This window comes from Mchenga conophoros, linkage group LG9, assembly GCF_057382185.1.
Source record: "Mchenga conophoros isolate Kocher_MC1m ecotype Shallow Benthic linkage group LG9, M_conophoros_male_GT1.1, whole genome shotgun sequence".
In the NCBI taxonomy this organism is placed as follows: Eukaryota; Metazoa; Chordata; class Actinopteri; order Cichliformes; family Cichlidae; genus Mchenga; species Mchenga conophoros.
The window spans coordinates 22,253,650-22,274,207 of NC_140534.1; the positions used below are offsets into that span (position 1 = coordinate 22,253,650).

General features: G+C 41.5%; 1 protein-coding gene across 1 annotated transcript; it reads left to right on the forward strand.

Annotated features, from left to right (window-relative positions):
* The first annotated feature begins 1,583 nt into the window (after positions 1-1,583).
* mrc1a (mannose receptor, C type 1a) lies at positions 1,584-20,427 on the forward strand. Its single transcript, XM_085286958.1, has 30 exons — positions 1,584-1,770; positions 1,877-2,278; positions 3,411-3,584; positions 4,638-4,793; positions 4,869-4,982; positions 5,095-5,235; positions 5,323-5,502; positions 5,865-6,022; positions 6,103-6,219; positions 6,301-6,416; positions 8,868-9,016; positions 12,393-12,592; positions 12,697-12,812; positions 12,916-12,997; positions 13,092-13,236; positions 13,352-13,390; positions 13,695-13,858; positions 13,995-14,059; positions 14,174-14,274; positions 14,406-14,545; positions 14,700-14,805; positions 14,902-15,068; positions 17,574-17,679; positions 18,403-18,635; positions 18,745-18,910; positions 19,008-19,160; positions 19,247-19,363; positions 19,454-19,612; positions 19,700-19,732; positions 19,823-20,427. The coding sequence occupies exons 1-30, from the start codon at positions 1,698-1,700 to the stop codon at positions 20,062-20,064; spliced, it is 4,314 nt and encodes a 1,437-aa protein (XP_085143084.1). The 5' UTR covers positions 1,584-1,697; the 3' UTR covers positions 20,065-20,427.
* The last annotated feature ends 131 nt before the right edge of the window (positions 20,428-20,558 follow it).

Sequence of the window (20,558 nt, forward strand, 5' to 3'; positions counted from 1 at the left end):
TAACTCGCTGCGTCATCGTGACGCATGTTCTTTGTTCGGTCGACATGTCACCACATGTTCGATCGCAAGAGCAATAAATCTGTAGTTTTCTTTTCTAACACTCAACTTGCACGGTAATGCAACAACACAAGTTCTTCATAAAACCAGAACAAACCATAACTCGCTGATTCACCGTGATATGTGTCATGTTCTGTAGCGGAAGCTACCCCGACAGTAGCTACCGCTACATGCACGATCCCACGCACGATCCCACGCAATCAATCTATTGTTTTCTTTTGTAACCCTCGTCGCATTGCCACTCAATGTAACGATACTAATTTTTAAAATAACGAAAACACTAGTATTTCCCTGCATTATCCCGATGCAGGGGGGAAGAGCGTATTTTGCCATCTGCTAAGAGCTAACGGCTATAGGCTGATAGCATCGCCAACGCGATCGCGGATCATTGTCTGCGAGTGACCAAAATACTTTAAAATATCGCCCTGTTACTGTCTCATCCATCTCCTTTTCGCTTCCAATGTTATAATAAGTGGCAAAGGTGCTTTTTTACCGTTAAACACAATTTGCATAATAATTTGGAACTAATTTTGGACTTGATGCCCTCATATTCTTCCATAAACAAATACACAGGATATGTACCCCTACCTGAGATAATCCACCTCTGACAACAATTTATACTTACACAAAAATCTAGTCTTACTGCCAGTAGATACCAAAGACCTGGTCGCCTACACAGAGCAGAACGAGCACGCAAAACAAAAAAGGGTTGAGAGCAGAGGCAAGCAGCATTAAAAAATCAGATTTATCAGATAAACCAAGGATTAAGACATATAGTAAATGTAAAGTTCAGGTTATTTTAATTTAAAAAAAAAACATTTAAAGCTTTATTCAGTGTCATGACAAGTGAGCAAAGTGGAAAGCTACCACAGTCATTCTTCATTCTGTATGACTATTGTGTTCCTGACAGAAGTTCAGTTTTAACATTTAAGAAACTTATCTGGATCTATTGGTCTAAGCACCATAACTTGGTGTTTCTGCAGTTTGGAACCAAAGTGGTCAAAGTGCCACTCATTTCCCCCAATAGGAAGCAGGATTTCCTCTTGTCCTCTCTGTCTTCTGATTGGTGTCATTGCTCTACTCTTCAACTAAAGCCTCATAGTACTATCCTGCAAAAACATACATCTTCTCAATCTCCCTTTGAATCTAAATTTAGTCTTGCACAGTGCAATCTGCTCTCAGGGTTCAAGCTCCAGGCACATTTTTAGCACATAATGTCTATTTACAACAGTTTAAAGTCAATGATGAAGTCAATAAAGGGAATTAATCCTGAAAAGGGTGCTTTGTGATATTTAAAAAAAAAAAAAAAAAACCCTTTTGCTTTCATTATGAGTCTTGCCTGACACTTGAAGTTGACTTTCATTTTCTTGCTGAATGGAGAGGTCAGATTGTTTGTTTCCTACTTCCTGCCTACCCTGCCAAAAGGTCTGCAAAGCTTGTGGAACTTCCAGGAGTTTGACCAGGCGTAACTACTCATGTGACAGGATATCCATCTGTCTGATTAAAAAGGGAAGGCACTGAGTCTCTGGATCACTGTTGCTCCATGTCACACACCTTTGTATACACCAGACCCCTTTGCTCATGACAGGAAATCTCTGCTACAGCCTCATCCAACAGTAACTGCAAACTACACAAGGATAATGTTGCCCTGTTTAAATTTTGCTGTGGTCCTCTGTGTCCTTGTCCAAGTCTTCTGCATCACCGCTGATATAGGTATGTAACACAGAAACATTTTTGTTGGTTAATACACTTGTGGCTTCATTTGAAAAACATATCCCATGGGAATGTGTTGCTGAATTTTCTTTTTGCTCTGCTCCAGACACGAGTAGCTTCCTGATTTTCAATGAAGATCACAACAAGTGCGTAAAGGTGGCGAATGCCACATTTATAACAGTGGATGCTTGTAATCCTCATGCCAAAGATCAACAGTTCCGATGGGTCTCTGAGTCTCGTCTCCTCAGTTTGTCCCTTAAGCTGTGTTTGGGTACAACAGCGATAAAAGACTGGGTGAAGGTGCAGCTCGTGGAATGTGATGAGAGCAATGACCTCCAGCATTGGCAGTGTAAGAACGATACCCTCTTTGGCCTAAAAGACCAGGACCTGCACTTAAACTGGGGCAACCGCAATGAGAAAAGCGTCATGATCTACAAAGGTTCTGGGATCTGGAGTCGCTGGAGGATATATGGCACTCAGGGAGACCTCTGTTCAAAGGGATATCAAGGTAGGAATGATGGGCACAAGAGCCTACAAAGATAGCTAAACCTGAGTCTGCTTTAGCTTTGTAGAAAGTTTAGAAATGTGTTTTAGAAGGTCCTTGAACAGTGCATGCTTTAAAGTTGTTGTTTTTGGAATTTGTAAAGTACAATAAAAATTTTCTTACTTCCATTCAAATTACAAATTACAAATGCATACAATGCATACAAATAATATTTATTGGGGATTTTGTAGTTGTCTAGGGAAAGTAACATAGTTCTTATTCTTTCCCCCTTCTTTTTGAATATTTGGACAGAGTATGAATGTTTTAGCACATGTTAGAATATGTCGTTGTTTGGAGTGTAGCATTTGAGGATTTAAGCATTACGAAATTATGTTTTCAACTGCAGGTATAATTTTTAGAAAGATTTTCTTGGACTAGAGGGGAGCTGGTTACAGCATAGCTGTTGAGAAACTTGCTGTTCTTACTAAAAGTGAACACAGTCAGGGATCGCTGGTGAGACTGCATAACTGTCAGTGCAGCACAGATAATAAGCAGTCCTTATGAAGGCACTCTCTGTGCACAGCATAGGCAGCAAGTCTCAACTGTATAACTGGAATCCATGGTGGATAGGTGAAAAACCCACACTTTTTAAAGCTTGGTAACTCAAACAACCAAAAGCTGTATTAAGTTTTAACATCCACCATCACTTTCAGGTCAAGCTAAAACTTTAGACTCATTTATCACACCTGATAACCTATTTGCAAAGTACAAGTATGAGTTTGCGTGCTTTAATGTACTTTTGGTTTGGAGTGATTTGCAGTGATTTGTACTTACCATTTGCAACGTTTGCAGCACTTCCCAACATTCTGGAGCGTTTTGGGAAAAACCCCTTTTCATCATGGGCACGTGTCCATTACAAGCACAAGTTCATTTTCTAAATTTAAATGACTGACTTTAACCAGGGCAAGAAACCGAACACTACTCCTTCTCACTCAGCATCAGTAAACAAACTTGAGGGTAAATTGGCTGAAATCAATTGAATGAAGTTCTAAAAGCTTAAGAAAAGAAACCTAAGAAGTTGGGAGGCAAACTCTCATAATTATCAATCACATGCTGGTGAAATGACTGCACGTCTCCATTATTTGTGTCTCCGCAGAGATATTCACACTAGGAGGAAATGCTTTTGGAACCGCTTGTCAGTTCCCTTTTAAGTTCCACGAGAAGTGGTACGCCGAATGCACTAAAGACGGTCGTACGGATGGACAGCTGTGGTGTGCCACAGAGAGAGATTATGATAAAGTGGGAAAATGGGGACTTTGTCCAACCAGAGGTAAGGAATGAAAAATCTCTTTAACCTGAAAGATGGTCTGATCCAGTCCACTTTACATCTATAATATGAAGACAGGAAGTCCTCCATGGTTACTTTTATTAAATCATGCACAAAAACTTTGTTTTTTATGAAGAATTAAGTGCTGCAGGCCCGTTTTCTGACCCTCTCTGACCTTTTCCTCTCATGGACTGTCAACACAGCACTGTCCTCTGTTTCCTCTTTTCACAGGCTTAAGTTTCCCCTGGCACTGCTCTTAAACTGAGGCAGGAAAGCAACAGCAAAATAAAGGGATCTCCCTTTACCAGACTGCTTTATAAAGTCAGAGTTCCGTCCCATCTGAGGCTGTAGAAGATGTTTCTTAAATTACATACTTTATATACTTTCTTCCTTTAAGTTTTGAAATTCTTATTGATACTTTCTGTTCCCTTATATCAGCTATTCCCAAAATTAAGACTGCTGTGGCCCACCTAAAAACCACAGACTCCCATGGGGCCCACCTTAATCTTTCTTCTAATCAAAATACAAGAAAAATCAGTGTATTTCTTTGAAAATGTTATTCAAAAAGCATAAACAACACAGGCTGTTGGCTATAAATTGCTAATGTTGCCCAATCAGTGTTAAGGCCCACCTGCCACACAAACCTCAGTACTATAATATCACAAACTAACCACCTCTTATTACTAATTTTAATTAACCTTAATTTAAATAAATACATTTATATACATATGTAATTGCATATACTTGTAATTTCAAACTGAATTTCTCTTATTACTGCAGCACCACCTGCAGTACCTTCACCGCCCACCAGGGCCCCCCCAGCTCACACTTCGGGAATCACTGTTATAGATCAACATGTCATCAAAACAGACATGTTTTAAATTGTGATAGCACCCAATCTTCAGTCCATATTCAAACCATGCAGGGTAATAAAAGAAACTGAATCCTTCACTGTGTACTGAAGTCAGGGAGCGTTCAATGAATTTAACTTCCTGATGTAAGTAATTTCCAGCTGTGTAATAATTTATAGCGCTTTGTGTCTTTACCATAATCTAGCATCCTCCAACTGGATCACTGACCCAGTCACAGGGGTTCAGTATCAGTTAAACGCACAGTCAGTGTTGACTTGGTATCAGGCCAGGAAGAGCTGCCAGCAGCAGGGAGCCGACCTCCTCAGCATTGTAGAGCTGCATGAGCAGTCATACATTTCAGGTACATAATCAGCCTTCTATCATCTGTGTTATATTGCTGATGATACATTAATTTCAAAGGCATGTGTTGACACAGGGTTAGCAAATCATTTGGGCTCATCTCTGTGGATTGGGCTGAACAGCTTGGATTTTGATAGTGGATGGCAGTGGAGCAACGGAAACCCTTTCAGATATTTAAACTGGGCCCCAGGTTAGTATGTCTTGGTATATGTCATGGAATTGTGTGAGTTTTTTAAATACCTGGAGTACTTCAAAAGTACACCCTTTTATATTTAGCATTAACTAACCTGTGCTTCCCACAGGTCATCCATCATCAAACCCTGGGTTAAACTGTGCAACCCTAAATGCTGCAAAGGCCTCAAAGTGGGAGAGCAGCGTGTGCAGCAAGAAACTTGGTTACATTTGTCGTAAAGGAAACGCTACCAGTCTGCCCCCACCATCGAGTAAATTTCCATTTATTATGAGTCCATATCTTTACAATACAAACCTAGAAAGAGTTTGTTCTTAGCCCTTCTGGTCTCTGTCCACAGCCAAACAGCCTGGCTTTTGCCCCAATCACTGGGTTCACTATGCAGGAAACTGCTACTATCTGGTGAGGACTGCAGAGATGTGGAGTAATGCTTTAGCTGCATGCCGCAAAGAAGGAGGAGATCTTGCCAGCATACATAACATAGAGGAGCAGAGCTTCATTATTTCTCAATCTGGATACAGTAAGTGTACAAGAAGATAACAACAAATAACAATATCCTGCTAAAGTACTGAAATATCAGAAAGTAAGTACTCTATCGTGACGTGGAATAGGCCTACCTATTACCTACCTACCTATAAATGAAAAGAAATAATTTTACATTTTGAGAAAATATGAAACTAGCCTTGAGCTAATTAGCTTAGCATAGCATTAGCTAGGTTGTACAGTATGAGCTTTGTAACAAACTATAGCTGGCAGCACCTCCAAACCAGACTAAATAAATAAATTTGTGACGTTCATTAAACAATTCTATTATAAAAACAGCCTGAAAGAGTAAGGAGACATATATGACCACTTTCCGTCTCTATATACTTCAAACCTCAGTGCCGACAGATGTGCTCTGGATTGGCATGAATGACCAAAAGAACCAGATGCTCTTTGAATGGTCCGATCACTCACATGTCACCTTTACCCAGTGGCAGAGTGATGAGCCCTCTCATCTCACCAGCTTCCAAGAGGACTGTGTCCTGATTCAAGGAAAGGTAGCACAAATTCTTGCAAAACCACAATCAATTCTGTTATAAAGTTACAACTCTAAGACCCCTCTGTATTTCTTATACAGGATGGTAAGTGGGCAGATCACACTTGTGAGAAGTTGCATGGATATATGTGCAAGAAGAAGGCCTCGGCTAAACCAATTGGAGGCAGTCTAGCAGAAGTCAACAAAGGGTGCACTCTTGTGAGTTATGTCCTCTCCTTTAAATACAGGTGCAATTTAACAGAAAAGCCTTTATTCATCATTTTTTCCCCCTTTTTTTAGGGATCAATCAGGTTTGGTTCATACTGTTATAACATCGGAGCTGAGAAAAAAACCTTTGAAGAGGCAAAGCAGGCATGCTCAGGGGCTGGTGCGAACCTGGTGGATGTGTCTGATAGGTATATTTCATGTTTAGATGTTTTGTATTAGTTCAAATACCAAATATCCATTCATCTCTCCATCCATTTTGTTCAGCTTATCTGGGGCAGAAGCCCAAGCAGAGAAGCCCAGACCTTCCTCCTCCAGCTTGTCTGGGGGAACAACAAGGCATTCCCAGGGCAGCCCAGAGATATAACCTCTCCAGCGTGTCCTGGGTCTGCCCCGGGGCTTCTTCCTGGTGGGAGATGCCCATAAAACCTCACCCCGGAGGTGCCTAGGAGGCATCTTTGTCAGGTGCCCGACTCACCTCAGCTGGCTTCTTTCGATCTCGAGGAGAAGCGGCTCTACTCTGAGCCCCTCCCAAATCGCCGAATTTCTCATCCTATCTCTAAGGGAGAGGCCAGCCACCCTTTAAAGAAGCCCATTTCTGCCGCTTGTATCCGAGATCTCATTCTTTCGGTCATTACCCGAAGCTCGTGACCATAGGTGTGGGTAGGGACGTAAATCGACCAGTAAATTGAGAGCTTTGCTTTTACACTCATCTCTCTGTTAACCACAACAGATCGGTACAGTGTCTGCATCACTGTGGCCGCTGCACCAATCCGTCTGTTGATCTCCCGCTCCCTTCTCCCGTCACTTGTGAACAACACCCTGAGATACTTAAACTCCTCCACTTGGGGCAGGAACTCGTCCCTAACCCGAAGTGGGCACTCCACCCTTTTCCGGCTGAGGACCATGGCCTCAGATTGGGAGGTGCTGATTCTCATTCCCACCACTTCACACTCGGCTGTGAATCGTTCCAAGGTGAGCTGGAACCCCATCACCAGATGAAGCCAACAGAATCACATCATCTGCAAAAAGCAGAGATGAGATCCTGAGACCACCCAAGTGAAAGCCTTCCACCACTTGGCTACGCCTAGAAATTCTGTCCATAAAAATAATGGACAGAATTGGTGACAAAGGGCAGCCCTGGCTGAGCACATCACCCACCAGGAACGACTTCGACTTATTGCCGGCTATGTGGACCAAGTTCTTGCAACGGTTGTATAAGGACTGAATGGCCCGTAGCAATGGGCCAGACACCCCATACTCCCGGACCACCACCCACAGGACCCCCCCCCCCCCCCCCCCCCCCCCCCCCCCCCCCCCGAGGGACACGGTCGAATGCCTTTCCCAGGGAGGCTGAGGAGTGTGATTCCCCTGTAGTTGGAACACAGCCTCCGGTCCCCTTTCTTAAAGATGGGAAGCACCACCCCGGTCTGCCAGTCCAGGGGTACTGCCCCTGATCTCCACACAACATTGTAGAGGCATGTCAACCAAGATAGCCCTACAACATCCAGAGCCTTCAGAAACTCGGGACACCGCTTTCTCCTCCTGAGTCGCCTGACGGTTTGCCAGAATCTCTTCAAGGCAGTCCAAAAGTCTTTTTCCATGGCCTCTCCGAACTCCTCCCACACCCGAGTTTTTGCTTCAGCCACCACCCGCTTAAGTCCAATAACAAAACAAGTGACGTGAGCATTGAAGTCTCCCAGTAGGACAACAGACTCTCCAGGAGGACCACCCTCCAGTACCCCACCCAGGGACTCCAAGAAGGCTGGGTACTCTGAACCACCAATCGGCGCATAAGCACAGACGACGGTCAGGACTCGTTCCCCGACCTGGAGGTGAAGGGAAAAAACCCTCTCGTCCACTGGGAGAAACCCCAACATACCGGCAGCAAGCCAAGGGGATACCAAGATACCCACCCTGGCCCGCCACCTCTCACCAGGGGTAACTCCAGACTGAGACAGAGTCCAGCCCCTCTCCAGGAGGCTAGTTCCAGAGCCCAAGGTGTACGTTGATGTGAGCCTGACTATATCTAACCGGTACCTCTCAACCTCACGCACTAACTCAGCCTCCTTCCCCACCAGAGGGGTGAAATTCTGTGTACCAATTGCCAGTCTTGGTAGCCGGGGATCGGTCCTCCGCTCCTGGCCGCCGCCCGGCTCACAATGCACCCGGCCCCCACGGTGCCTCCTGTGGGTGGTGGGCCTGCACCACCTTTGCTTTTTGTTCTATTGGTAGACCATACATTTTCAATATTGTGCAATAATTTTCATTTACGTAGTCATTAGAAGTTGAAACTAGATTAAAATTGGATTGCACAGTCCTTGCTCATATCATTACTCAATTCTTGAGGAACATGGTTTCAGTTCTTTCTTCAGTTTTTTTTTTGTTTGTTTTTTTATAGGGGATGCAAAAGAAATCACTGGACAAGGGTAGCTTTACTAGAGCTCTGATCACTTGATCGTGATCGCCTACTTTTACATAAAAATCCTTTAATATTAGAGCCTTCATCAGACTAGTATGGACAGTACTGAACCATGACATGAAAATTTGTTTGTCTGTTTTGGACTTTACAACTATTCCACACTTAATTCTAATGCAGAAATGTCACACATATGCCAAACTTTGTGTATGTTTTCATGCAGATATGAGAATGCTTTTCTGGTCAGTTTGGTGGGCTTGAGACCAGAGAAGTACTTCTGGACAGGCTTATCGAACACAGAAGACAGAAACATGTTCAAATGGATGACTGAAAGAGCGGTCACGTTCACTAATTTCAATGTGGGAATGCCAGGTACACCTTAGACTCTTTAACCTTATACACTCTTTAACTTATTACAATCCAGAGTCAGTTTTGATGTGTGTTTGGCATCACTGTCCTGTTGGAATACCCATTTGTGCCCAAGTTTGTGTCCATCTAGCCAATGATTTGAGAAGTTGTAGAATTTGGAAGAATTCACCCTTTGTGTAATGTAGCAGAACCATTGTCAGCAAAACAGTCCTAGAGCATATAGAGCATGTTGCTACCACCACCATGCTTGGCAGTTGATACAGTGTTCTTAATTTACTCCTCCCCTTTACTCCTATTATTTTGGCTGAATAGTGGACAGCTTCAAATTTTAGTCGAGCTTGAAGGTGCTGATTTCTGAAACTGGCTTCACTATTGACAGTGAAGCTGGGATTACAGCAGTTTCCAGTTCATGTCTTTTTTTTTTCTTTTTTTTTTTTGTCTGTCCCGTTTGGTTCTTTTGCCATCAGAATTATTGTCTAAAGGCGAGGAAAGATGCCCGACGGATTTACTTTACCAAATTGACCATCCCAGCCTTGCCGTAATGGTCTATTTGATTCACCTTTTATTGTTTATTTTATTTATTTTTTTATTTTCACTTGCTAGATTCGGGACAGACTTGAATGAGGAAAAGAAAAGGGAGAAAGGAAGAGGGGGAAAAAACAGCAGAGAAGAGGGACGGGGATAAAGGGCAAAAAAACAAAAACCAACTAAATAAGCAGACAAAAAAAATACATATATCAATCACCTGGATCACCTGTTGAGAAAGAAAAAAGAAAACAAGCAGAAGAAAATGAGAGCAATACAATAAACAACATCAAGATGATCTATGGGAATATAACAGTAAATACTAAATATTAAACATTATTGTGCAGCACGTAAGATCGACAGCGCACAGTGTGCTTTGAGGTAGGAGCCAAAAAGGGTGTATGTGTGTGTGAGCACCCGTGTGTACACCTGTGAGCATGGACACGCTTGTATTTAAAAGGTTCCTTCATGTAATGATCTGCTAGAGGGTGTGGGGGGCCACAGCTCCGTCCACCAGGGCATGAAGCAGGTATGGAGGAGATCAAAACTCCAGACATCCAGAGGCCCCCAGTTTCCAGTTCATGTCAATATTCAGTCTTGGTTGTTCCTAGCTTGTTCCTGAACTAACTAAATTTCCTCTCAATTGAGGGAGAAAGTTAGGGTCTTCTTCCAGATTTTGGCAATGTGGTGACCAGTGTTGGGACTAATGCGTTATTAAGTAACGCGTTACAGTAACTACGTTATTATTGTGGTAACGAGCATATTATGCCAAAATCAGGAACGCGTTAGTCGTTACTGGGATTTAGATAGGGTCGTTACTCGTTACTTCGTGTGGTGGCTATCGCGGAGCTTCCACAGATTCAGTAACATTAGCAAGTGGTGGAGGCAGCAGGTGGATGAAGGAAAAGGGAGGCAGAAGGAAAAGAGACCCGAGGCGGCCACCGGTCCAAGTGTGAACTGAACTTCAGGTAAGAAGTTATGACCTGCAGTCTCTCTGGGTCAGATATAAACCAAGTTTAGGTGGAGTTTATTTTCGTTATTCTGACTTTTTCCATACTGCGTGCTAGCTAGCATGACGGGGTTTCTATACAGCTGGGTGGTGCTATGATGTTAATGATGTTGAACTTTATTTTGTTCATAAGTTATTAGAGTTGCCAACCGTCCCGTCTGGTATTCAGAGAAAATATTACGCGTTTCTTATTGAGGTGAAAAGGAACAGTTTGTCCCGTAATTCAGCTACAATGAAAAAGGCACAAAGCTGGAGTTATTCTGTGTCTTTGCTGCACAGCTGCCTATTCTTCTTTCATTCTCCCCCCTCCCTCTCCCGTTTCTACTTCAGTCATGAAAACTGATCAATGATCAGCTGATCGGCTCTCTTGTTTGTTTATCGCCCACTTTGCGCCGAAAGAGGAAACCAGCGGATGTCGCGCTAAACAACAGCAGCACGTTTAAGCTTGATCAGCTGTTGTTAGAATTTAATATTAATTTCTAGTATCAGCTGATGTTTGCTGGAGCCACAGCTGTAAAAGCTGCTGGTCATGATATGGTTTGGTTATCTGGTGAGAGGGAAACATGAAGATGAAACCAGGAGATGTCCTTACTGGATCATCAGAGTTGAACAGGTGATGGAGAAACAGGTTTACCTTTTAGGTGACATGAATGAGTTGAAGGGAAGTTATGAACTATTTCTGAGAGATAAATAACACCAGGATCCTTTTTTAGGTAGCTGACAGCTGGTAACTGTGCAGGTGCGGATCTAGCAAAGTGTGGCCAGGGGGGCATGTAGGGTGTGATGGCTGCACTTACAGCCACACAGTGGTAATATCACCATGTTAGTGGTCTTTTTTGGACTTTAACCTGTGCCTAAGTTTCCTTCACTGCTCGGTCCATCACATAGGGCATTAACGGGGAAAGGGGGGCACAAAGAAATACTTTTCTTTCTTATTCTCATTTAAAATGTCTAGCTTTTAAAAAAATAATTATCTGAATCTTACAACAAACGATTGATAGATTGATGCATATATACCATCAAAACAGTGAACATCACTGTCACAACAGCGTTTGTTTTCATTCAAAGGCTTTAAGATTTTTCCTATAATGGTGGGCCAGTCTCTAGTCAAAATGTCCGGGCCAATTTTCTGTCCCAGTCCAGCTCTGTATGCAGCTCATCTGCAGTCTGGTGTCATCTTCCTATTCAGAAGGCAGAATTTCTGAGTTCTGAGTACAATCAAAGCACCACGACTGCAGTTTTTGTGTTGGATGTAAAAGGCGCACATGACGCTGTGACGTAGGCTAGAATCATGGCAGTAGTCAACGACGGTCCAGGTGTGGGATTTCTCTCGTGGAAATATGCACATTATCTTTTCCTTTCTATTGGTAGGTGGCACAGTGCACTGTGGCAAGTAAGCAAGCTAGAAGACTGGCAAAGTTATGGAAGCAACACATTAACAAGAGAATTCTGAGTAAAACCAAAGTTACTTTCCCTAGTAACTAGTTACTTTGAAAGTAACGAGTAACTTGAAGTAACTGAGTTACTTTTGAGAGAAGTAACTAGTAATGTAACTAAGTTACTATTTTAAAGTAACTTACCCAACACTGGTGGTGACACAGCTGAATAACTTGTGATTAAGCTAAATCATTTAAACTGATATTCTCGGAATCTGAAGTTGTTTAGAGACAGACCTTCCCAATCTACAGTTCTCCTTCTTCACTTCACTTGGTCTTTGCCATTGTTCTGAGAATGCTTGTAATTCATGTAATTCATGATCACTAATGAGAAGTTATGCTCAACATAGTTTCTTTTCTGTATTAGATTGAATCTAATCCGTATGCTTTTATCTTACTCTAATAAAAGACAGAAAACAAGGATGTGTTGCCATGACAACTGGAGTTTTTGCTGGACTATGGGATGTTGTCAGCTGCAGTAACAAGGAGAAGTATATTTGCAAGAAACGTGCTGAGGGTGTGCAGACAACAACAGCTCCACCCACCACTCTGGCCGCGGCCTGTGCTTCTGAGTGGACCCCGCTCAGCAAAGGGAACAAATGTTTCAAAGTAGGAGCACAAACTTAAGAACAATAACAAATTTGTGCCGTTTCAGTAATAAAACACTGGCTTCCCCCCCCCCCCCCCCTTTTTTTTTTCACTCCTTAATAAAGGCGTACAAGAAACGTCAAGAGGAAAAGAAGACTTGGTCTGAAGCACGGGACTTCTGCAGGGCCATTGGCGGGGACCTCATAAGCTTACACAGTCATCAGGAATGTAGAGAGCTCAAGTATGTTTACTTGCACTAGCTAACAGCTTGCATATCTCAGAATTCATACTGGGTAAATCAACAAGTCAGATAATCAGTGCTTGTGTTTTTTACTTTCATACAGTGTCTACTACAGTGAAAAATTCTGGATAGGCCTCAGCTTACAGGGAACCAATGGAGGTTTTGTCTGGAGTGATGGATCACCGGTATGTAGAAATTCAGAACAATCAGGAAAAGTTTTAATTATTACTGCTCTCATTTCCTGCCTAATTATGTATCTTTGTAAAAACTTTGACCTAGTTTGACTTTGAGAACTGGGGCTATGGAGAACCAAATAACCACAATGACAACGAGCACTGTACAGAGATGGACCTTAACTTAAGAATGAGGTGGAATGATCGACACTGTGATGCCTACAATAGCTGGATTTGCCAGTTACGCAAAGGTGAGACAGGCTGATCATATCTTGGAATTTCAGCTCACACAGAGCCAGATTTCCAAACATTTGGTGTTAAATTAAAGCTTGGTAATATTTGTGGGTCTCGTTTATTTATTCTCAGGTGTGACTCCCAACCCTGAGCCTGTGATATCTGTACAAGGTAAGTTTAATTATTGTTCAGAGAAAAGTCTAGTTGATTCAACAGATCTTTTTATTTCACTGAGAAATACAGTTTAGGTCAGTTGATTCACCACTTCTGTCTAGACTCAACGATGCCCTCTGCTATTTCATTGATTGGTCTAAAATGTAAATTATACCTCATTAATTCATTTATGGTTCTTTGAGTCTAAACCCTAAGGATTCTTTAATATTTCTGCCTTTTTTCTTTTCATAAATCAACTTAAAGATTTACAAAGCTGCCTGCATGACTGAACTCCCAATGACTGTTTTTGCTCTCTTTGCAGAATACAACACCACAGACGATGGATGGCTTCTATACAATGACAGCCAGTATTACCTGAACATGAACAAACAGAGTATGGAAGCAGCCAGAGCCTATTGCAAAAAAAACTTTGGTGAACTTGTAGTCATCACAGGAGAGAGCGAGAGAAAGTTCCTTTGGAAACAGGCAAGAAATATAGAATACATTTCCAAACCTGATAAATCAAATCAGGACCTTTGTGCATTTTGTTTAAATTCTAAAATCCACAGAGTCTCTTTTTCCTTTTCCTCCTAATATAAAGTCGCATTTTATGTTTCAACAGATTTCTAGAGGAACACAAGGACAGTACTACATCGGCCTGATAGTGAATTTAGATAAATCGTTTAGGTAAATCAAAATGCATTATTTACAAAAAAAAAAAACACTAGCTGTTTACAAACAACCTTCATCAAATGTTTAGGATTCTTGATAACTTGTTAATTCTCTTCTTTTCATTTTAAGCTGGCTTGATGGCACCCCTATAACTTACACCGCATGGGAACACAATGAGCCCAACTTTGCCAACAATGATGAAAACTGTGTGACTATGTACAACAGCATGGGTGAGTCTAATACAGAGAAAATCTATATTGTAATTTATGGTAAATGTTAGTAAAAAATTAATCCCTAAATCCCTTGAAATGATTTGAAATTCAATTCAATTCATAATTTTCTGTAAATTCTTAACATGTAGGGTACTGGAATGATATTAACTGTGGTATTGAGCTTCCGTCGATATGTAAGAGAAGCAACAGTTTTATCAATACAACAATGGCCCCGACCACAGCTCCCAAAGGAGGATGTGCTCCAGAGTGGCTAGCTTTCCAAGGAAAGGTAAATACATATGTACTACACAGATTATTCCAGGTAAATGTCTTTAATTAAACAAACAAATAAATAAAAAGTATGGAAAAATATCCTGGCCAAGTTGATTTCTGCCCATTTGTTATTTCAGTATAAACGCCCTGATTACATTTTATTTACACAGTGCTACAAATTTGTTGTGGGGAATCACAAAAACTGGCACGATGCCAGGACACACTGCATAAACCAGGGAGGAAATCTGCTTTCTATAACCAGTGAGAAAGAGCAAGGTGAGTGACAGGAGTGTTGCAAAGTGCAGTTCATGTTTAAACATATCGGCTGATTTTCATGTGTCACTAAATTACATTGCAATAATTCCTTTCTAGCTTTCCTAACAACACAGATGCTGAACTACAAGGAAGATTTTTGGATTGGTATGAATGATGTCAACTGGGAGATGCGCTTTGTGTGGACAGATGGGAAAAGTATTTCCTACACCAACTGGGCCTTAGGGGAGCCAGCATCAGCACCTCCAGGAAGATATTTTCATGAGGTTTTTCTGAGAATTTTTTCTCTCCCTCACACGCTTTAATTTAGAAAAGACATTGAATTAGACTGAGTGCTGCCTATCCAGACAGCTAATATTAAATAAACAGTTTAGTTTAACAGTATGGCACATGTATGTGCCCCAGATGTTCCCAGTCACCTTAGCACATGATTAGGAAGAAGTCTAATATGATATTCAAAAGATCACTTTTAATCACTGAAATGGTAGTATTTCTTTGTTATCCCATGGTTCCAAGTCAAGGTTTGGTCTAATGAACATATACAATATTTAAAATCTTTGTTTCATAATCAGTACTATAGAAAGAAAAAAACAACAGCAGCTATGTTTCCAGTTATCGAGTTCAGGAGTCTCTCGCAGCTGCCACAGGGTCAGAGGCGAGCACACAGTGGCCTTTGCTGGGTGAAGAGACACAGAGAGGTGGACATCCGTGCTCACAGTCAATTTAGAGTCATCAGTTAACCTAACCTGCCTGCAGAGCATGCAGGCAGACACAGCACCACTTGTATCTACTTTTAGTTAAATAAGTAATAGGGGTGCAACGATACACAAAATTCACGGTTCGGTTCGATACTTTGGTGTCACGGTTCGATATTTTTTCGATACAAAAAAAATGTTCATGCCTTTTTAATTTGTCATTTATTAAAATTATAAATATATATTTTAACTCAAAAGTACAGTTTTTAAATTTAACCCTAACCCTTGTGCGTGTTTTTTATTTTGACAGCGAATGCGCACCTGCGGACCACTTATGTGCAGCCCTGGTTATTTAGCTCGTCATATTGCAGCCACAGAAATTCTTTTGTCCATGAAACCATAAAGCTGCACTTTCTTTTTGCCTCATAGTCTGATTTGTCATAACTTCTCCGTTTTGTGGTAAGCTTTTCTTTGGCTCTCACTTCTTCACCCTGACCTGTCTTATTTGGCTCAGCAGAACTAAAATATATATCTGTCTGTGAAGGTTCTCAGTCATCCAGGTCATCGTAGTCAAATATAAATCCTGCTGCTTTTACACACGTACTCACATAAGCTCAGCGATTCTCTGTGCGATCAACCTCTCACATGTTTAAGCTGCGGGAGATTTCACTTGTCATGTTTGCATAGTAAGCTAACAATTAATAAGACGATGTCAGAGGAATTGGTGCGGAAATTATCATCACTCACAGATCAGTGCTGTCGCTCTCTATACACAGTTCGCGCGATTGCAAAGTGAAAGCAAAAAAACAAGCGCAAATTCAAACGCGATTTCAATATGTCACATATTGACAGTGGCTCACCGATGCCAATGACATAATTACCCAGCTACATTTCCGAAAGAATGCAAAAGCATTGACATATATTTTTCCTTCCTACAATAGCCCGACGGGCAGGGCAGAGATAGATTTTGGTAGCCCGACTGAAAAAAATCGCTAGCTCCGGGACGTCGGGCTAGCGATATTGCGAGCCCTGTATCTGATTGAGGAATCACTCATCTTTGGAAAAGAGAGTTTATTACAGAGAAATGGCTCTTTCCAAAATAAAAGCTATACTATCCGCTTCTTCTGGGCTATATTCTCAGCAGCATATTAAACAGCTGTCTAAATGACTCGGCTAAAGTTAGTAGCATGCTTGCTTGTTTTTTTTCTGCTTCCACTTGTCTTTGCACTAGGATGATGTCGGCGTAAATGTGCAGTCATATTCGTTGTGTTCCCACTAGTGCTTTCAGGTTAATCTCGTTGAAATGACCTTAACGCCACAACACGGCAAATCTCCGTTAACGAGCTACCGCCGATCGCCCGTGCATGGGGCTAGACGGCCAACACGTTAACGAGCTAACTGCGTTAACACACTAGTTCCCACCCATGTAATTGAGCATTGCGTGGCACATCCAACATACTGTTTTACTTTAGTCCATGACTCGCTTACCTTCAGGGTCATACGTCACATGAAAACCAAAATAATTCCAAACGCCAGATCTGAATGAGGGTGGGGGAGGTCCATGTTGCAAGGAGAGCTTAACTTCTGTCTCGCTAGCTTGCCCTGCGCTCTTCCTCCTGACTATGCTGTCTGTGTTGAGCGCTCAGTGAATCTGCGTTCGACTACTCCGCCTAGGCTGCACTGTCGACCCTAGGCGGAGTAGTCGAACGCAGATTTACTGAGCACTCAACACAGACAGCATCGTCAGAAGGAAAGTTGATAAAATAAATTACAAATTTTGTATTGTTCGATACATATGCGTACCGAACCGAAAGCACTGTATCGAACGGTTCAATATCGATACGAATATCGTTGCACCCCTAATAAGTAAATCTGTAAACTCTTTTACTCCACCAGCCATTCTTCCTCCATCACACAGTGATTACACAGATTATGTGTGCATGCCCCAGTGGTAATATTTATGTAAGACCAATAAGGCAAACATTTACTTACTCAAACGGTGTGTAAAAAGAAATGTCAGCATACTATCATCATAATACAATCAATGGAAACAAACCTTTTTTTTCTGCTTGACAGTCCTATGACTGCGTGATCATGATGGGCACCAGTGCCAGAAAAACTGGATACTGGAAGGTGGATGACTGTCAGTCAGATTATGGCTTCATCTGTAAAAGAAAAATTGGTGAGTAACAAACTGACGAGGCCACACTATCAGTAAAGCATGCTGTTAAATTTGAAGGCGCTCTCTATTATCCTTATCCTTAAATGTATTATGCAACTCACCTCTATGAGTCACAAGATCAAGCTTCAGACAACTTTTTTAACTCTTGGATCTGTGTGATGTCAGTGACTAACCCTAATATGGTCATGTTGCCTATGGCCACAATAGCCCTAGTAACAGTCAGCCAATCAGAACAATCAGTTTACAGTTAGCTTAACAATACCCAGCATAAACAAAAATGATTTCAACATTTAAATTATTTAAAAGTGTGACTTGTCATGAATTGTTGAATGAAGGCAGTTGAGAGGACGCTGAATCATGATGTTGAAACAGGCATTACAACAGAAATGCGTCATTACACTGCATGAAAAACAAAAGAAAAACACACAGAGAATGGCTAGGAGCCAAACAGGAAGCACAACCAGAAGCAAAACAGGTGATCTGACAAAAACAGACGGGGGTCAAAACAGGACTCTGTATACACAGGGGGCTGCTGAGGATGAAGAAGGTCAAAGTACAGGAGCAAGTAATCAAACAGAAGTGAAAACAATGAGAGAAACAGGAGGGGTGAAAAAGCAAAGTGGAAAATAGTTCAGTTTTGTGTAATCGAACTTGAGTTGCAGAGACCTTACGTAGACATTTCTTGTGACTGTGATTACCAGCTAATGTGTGTCATTTACTCAGATTCACAAATTGCTGTCAAACCCACAACTGTGTCACCAAAGACCTTCTACAAGCTCGGCAATGACTCCTACAAAGTGGTGACCCAGAAAATGCGCTGGGATGAGGCCAGGAGGCAGTGCCAAGCAGATGATGCAGAGCTGGCTAGCATCCTGAGCCCCGTAGCACACGCATACGCCACCTTGCAGATTCTCAAGCTCAACGAGCCTTTGTGGATTGGCCTCAACAGCAATGTGGTAGGGGTCTACCTGTTACAGCTTATTGCTGGTTCAAGCAGGATTTCAAGTTGAGATTTTGACCTTGTTTCTAGCTCTGTGTCAGTTTTCAACGATTTTATTTTTTCAGACTGGTTTTCACTTCAAGTGGGTGGATAACTGGGCTCTGTCATACACCAAATGGGGCAAAAATGAACCTAAAAATAACTACGCCTGTGTGTATGTAGATGTGGACAAAACATGGAAGACTGCACCATGTACCAATACCTATTATTCCCTTTGCAAAAGGTCACAAGGTGAGACATTCTGTGTTTTACACTTTGTACACACTCACTATGCAAAGTTAGCAGGCAGCTCATAAGACTGGCATAAAACCTGCTCCTTCTTTTTCAGTTGTAGCTCCCACTGCTCCCCCGCAGCTTCCTGGAGACTGTCCACAATCAACAAGCAGGAGAACATGGATACCTTTCAGAGGCCATTGTTATTCCTTCTTCAGCTCAGTGACCAACGACTGGGCCCACGCCTCAATTGAATGTATAAAAATGGGTAAGTTACAAATAATTCAACGTAAACAGAGAATTATGTCCATGTTTATAACCTTTAGCTTTTAACTGTTGTACCATGTTTATCAGGTGCTTCTCTAGTGAGTATTCAGGACCCTATTGAGAGTAAATTCATAGAAGAGAATGTGGAGATTCTCCAGGACAGTGCCAAAACCTTTTGGATTGGCATGTACAAGACCCATGAAGGTGAGGTTAACTTCAGCATAATATATACATGTATATACACACCGACACATTGGATATGTGTTGATAAATTAACATGTGTCTCCGCTTCAGACAAGTGGATGTGGATCGATGACAGCCCTTTGGACTATACCAACTGGAAATCAGGAATGCCACAGTCAGAGTCGTGTGTGTACATCAGTTCTTACACTGGTCTGTGGAGTACGACAGAGTGCAGAAGGTCATTTTCTTTCATCTGCAAAACACCAAAAGGTAACTTAAAGAAGCTTTTTTTTAAAAAATATATTCAAATAAGCCTTGTATGTATTTACTGATTTATTTACTGATTTATCATTTTAGTTATTAAACCTACAGAAAAGCCTCCATTTGTTGGTAAGTTGTTAAAAATATATAACATATATTTTTTAATTTTTCAAATCTGAGTAAATTCACTGCTCCAACTTTACATTTTTGCCTCCTCAGCCCACGTCGTCCAGGAAACTACACACGGGTCCGCTGGCATCACTGTGGCTATAGTATTAATTGTAATCGCCATAGTTGGACTTGGTGCCTTCCTCCTGTTCCGTAAAAGGATACCTAGGATACCTGCCCCCACCCTGGGAGAATCCACCTTTGACAACAAGTTATACTTCAACAATCCAAACCGAGCAGCGGTGGACACCAAAGGGCTGGTTGCGAACATAGAACAGAATGAGCAAGCATAGAAAGGCAGGAGAGGATTGGCAATCAACCCCATGAAAATTAGATTTCTGTTTTCATTTTATGTTTATATTTTGGATCACTTCTCTGGAAACTGGAACTGTTTGGTGGGGGGGGGTTGGTTTGTTTGTTTGTTTTGGGTGGGGGTTTGAGGCAATTGTACGATTTGTATCAAAAATAGTGATTACAAATTATTGCGTTTTTGTTTTTCATGATAATGTAAAATGTGAAATGTGTGCAAATTTTTTTGTTTTGTTTTAATGAATGATGAGAATGACAAAAAGTGAATTTTAGTGCTATTTGACAAATCTTTTTATGGCATTTAAATCAAAGCCTGATTAAAAAAATATGAAAAGATGAAGAAAAAATTACATTTTTTTTACTTTTAAGTGAATGAATAGAAGCATAGTATTTATTTAGAGCCGTGATATACATGAAGACTGGGCTGATTTCCACTAAGTTATGGTAAACATGAATAGTTGAATCTAATAGAGCTGCA

What these genes read in the sequence shown, in the direction of transcription:
- mrc1a (XM_085286958.1), top strand. Translation starts at nt 1,698, where the DNA reads ATGTTGCCCTGTTTAAATTTTGCTGTGGTCCTCTGTGTCCTTGTCCAA. An exon ending in TATTTCTCAATCTGGATACA is followed by an intron (nt 5,503 to 5,864) that starts GTAAGTGTACAA and finishes TTCAAACCTCAG; the next exon opens with TGCCGACAGATGTGCTCTGG. An exon ending in CATCTGCAAAACACCAAAAG is followed by an intron (nt 19,613 to 19,699) that starts GTAACTTAAAGA and finishes TTATCATTTTAG; the next exon opens with TTATTAAACCTACAGAAAAG.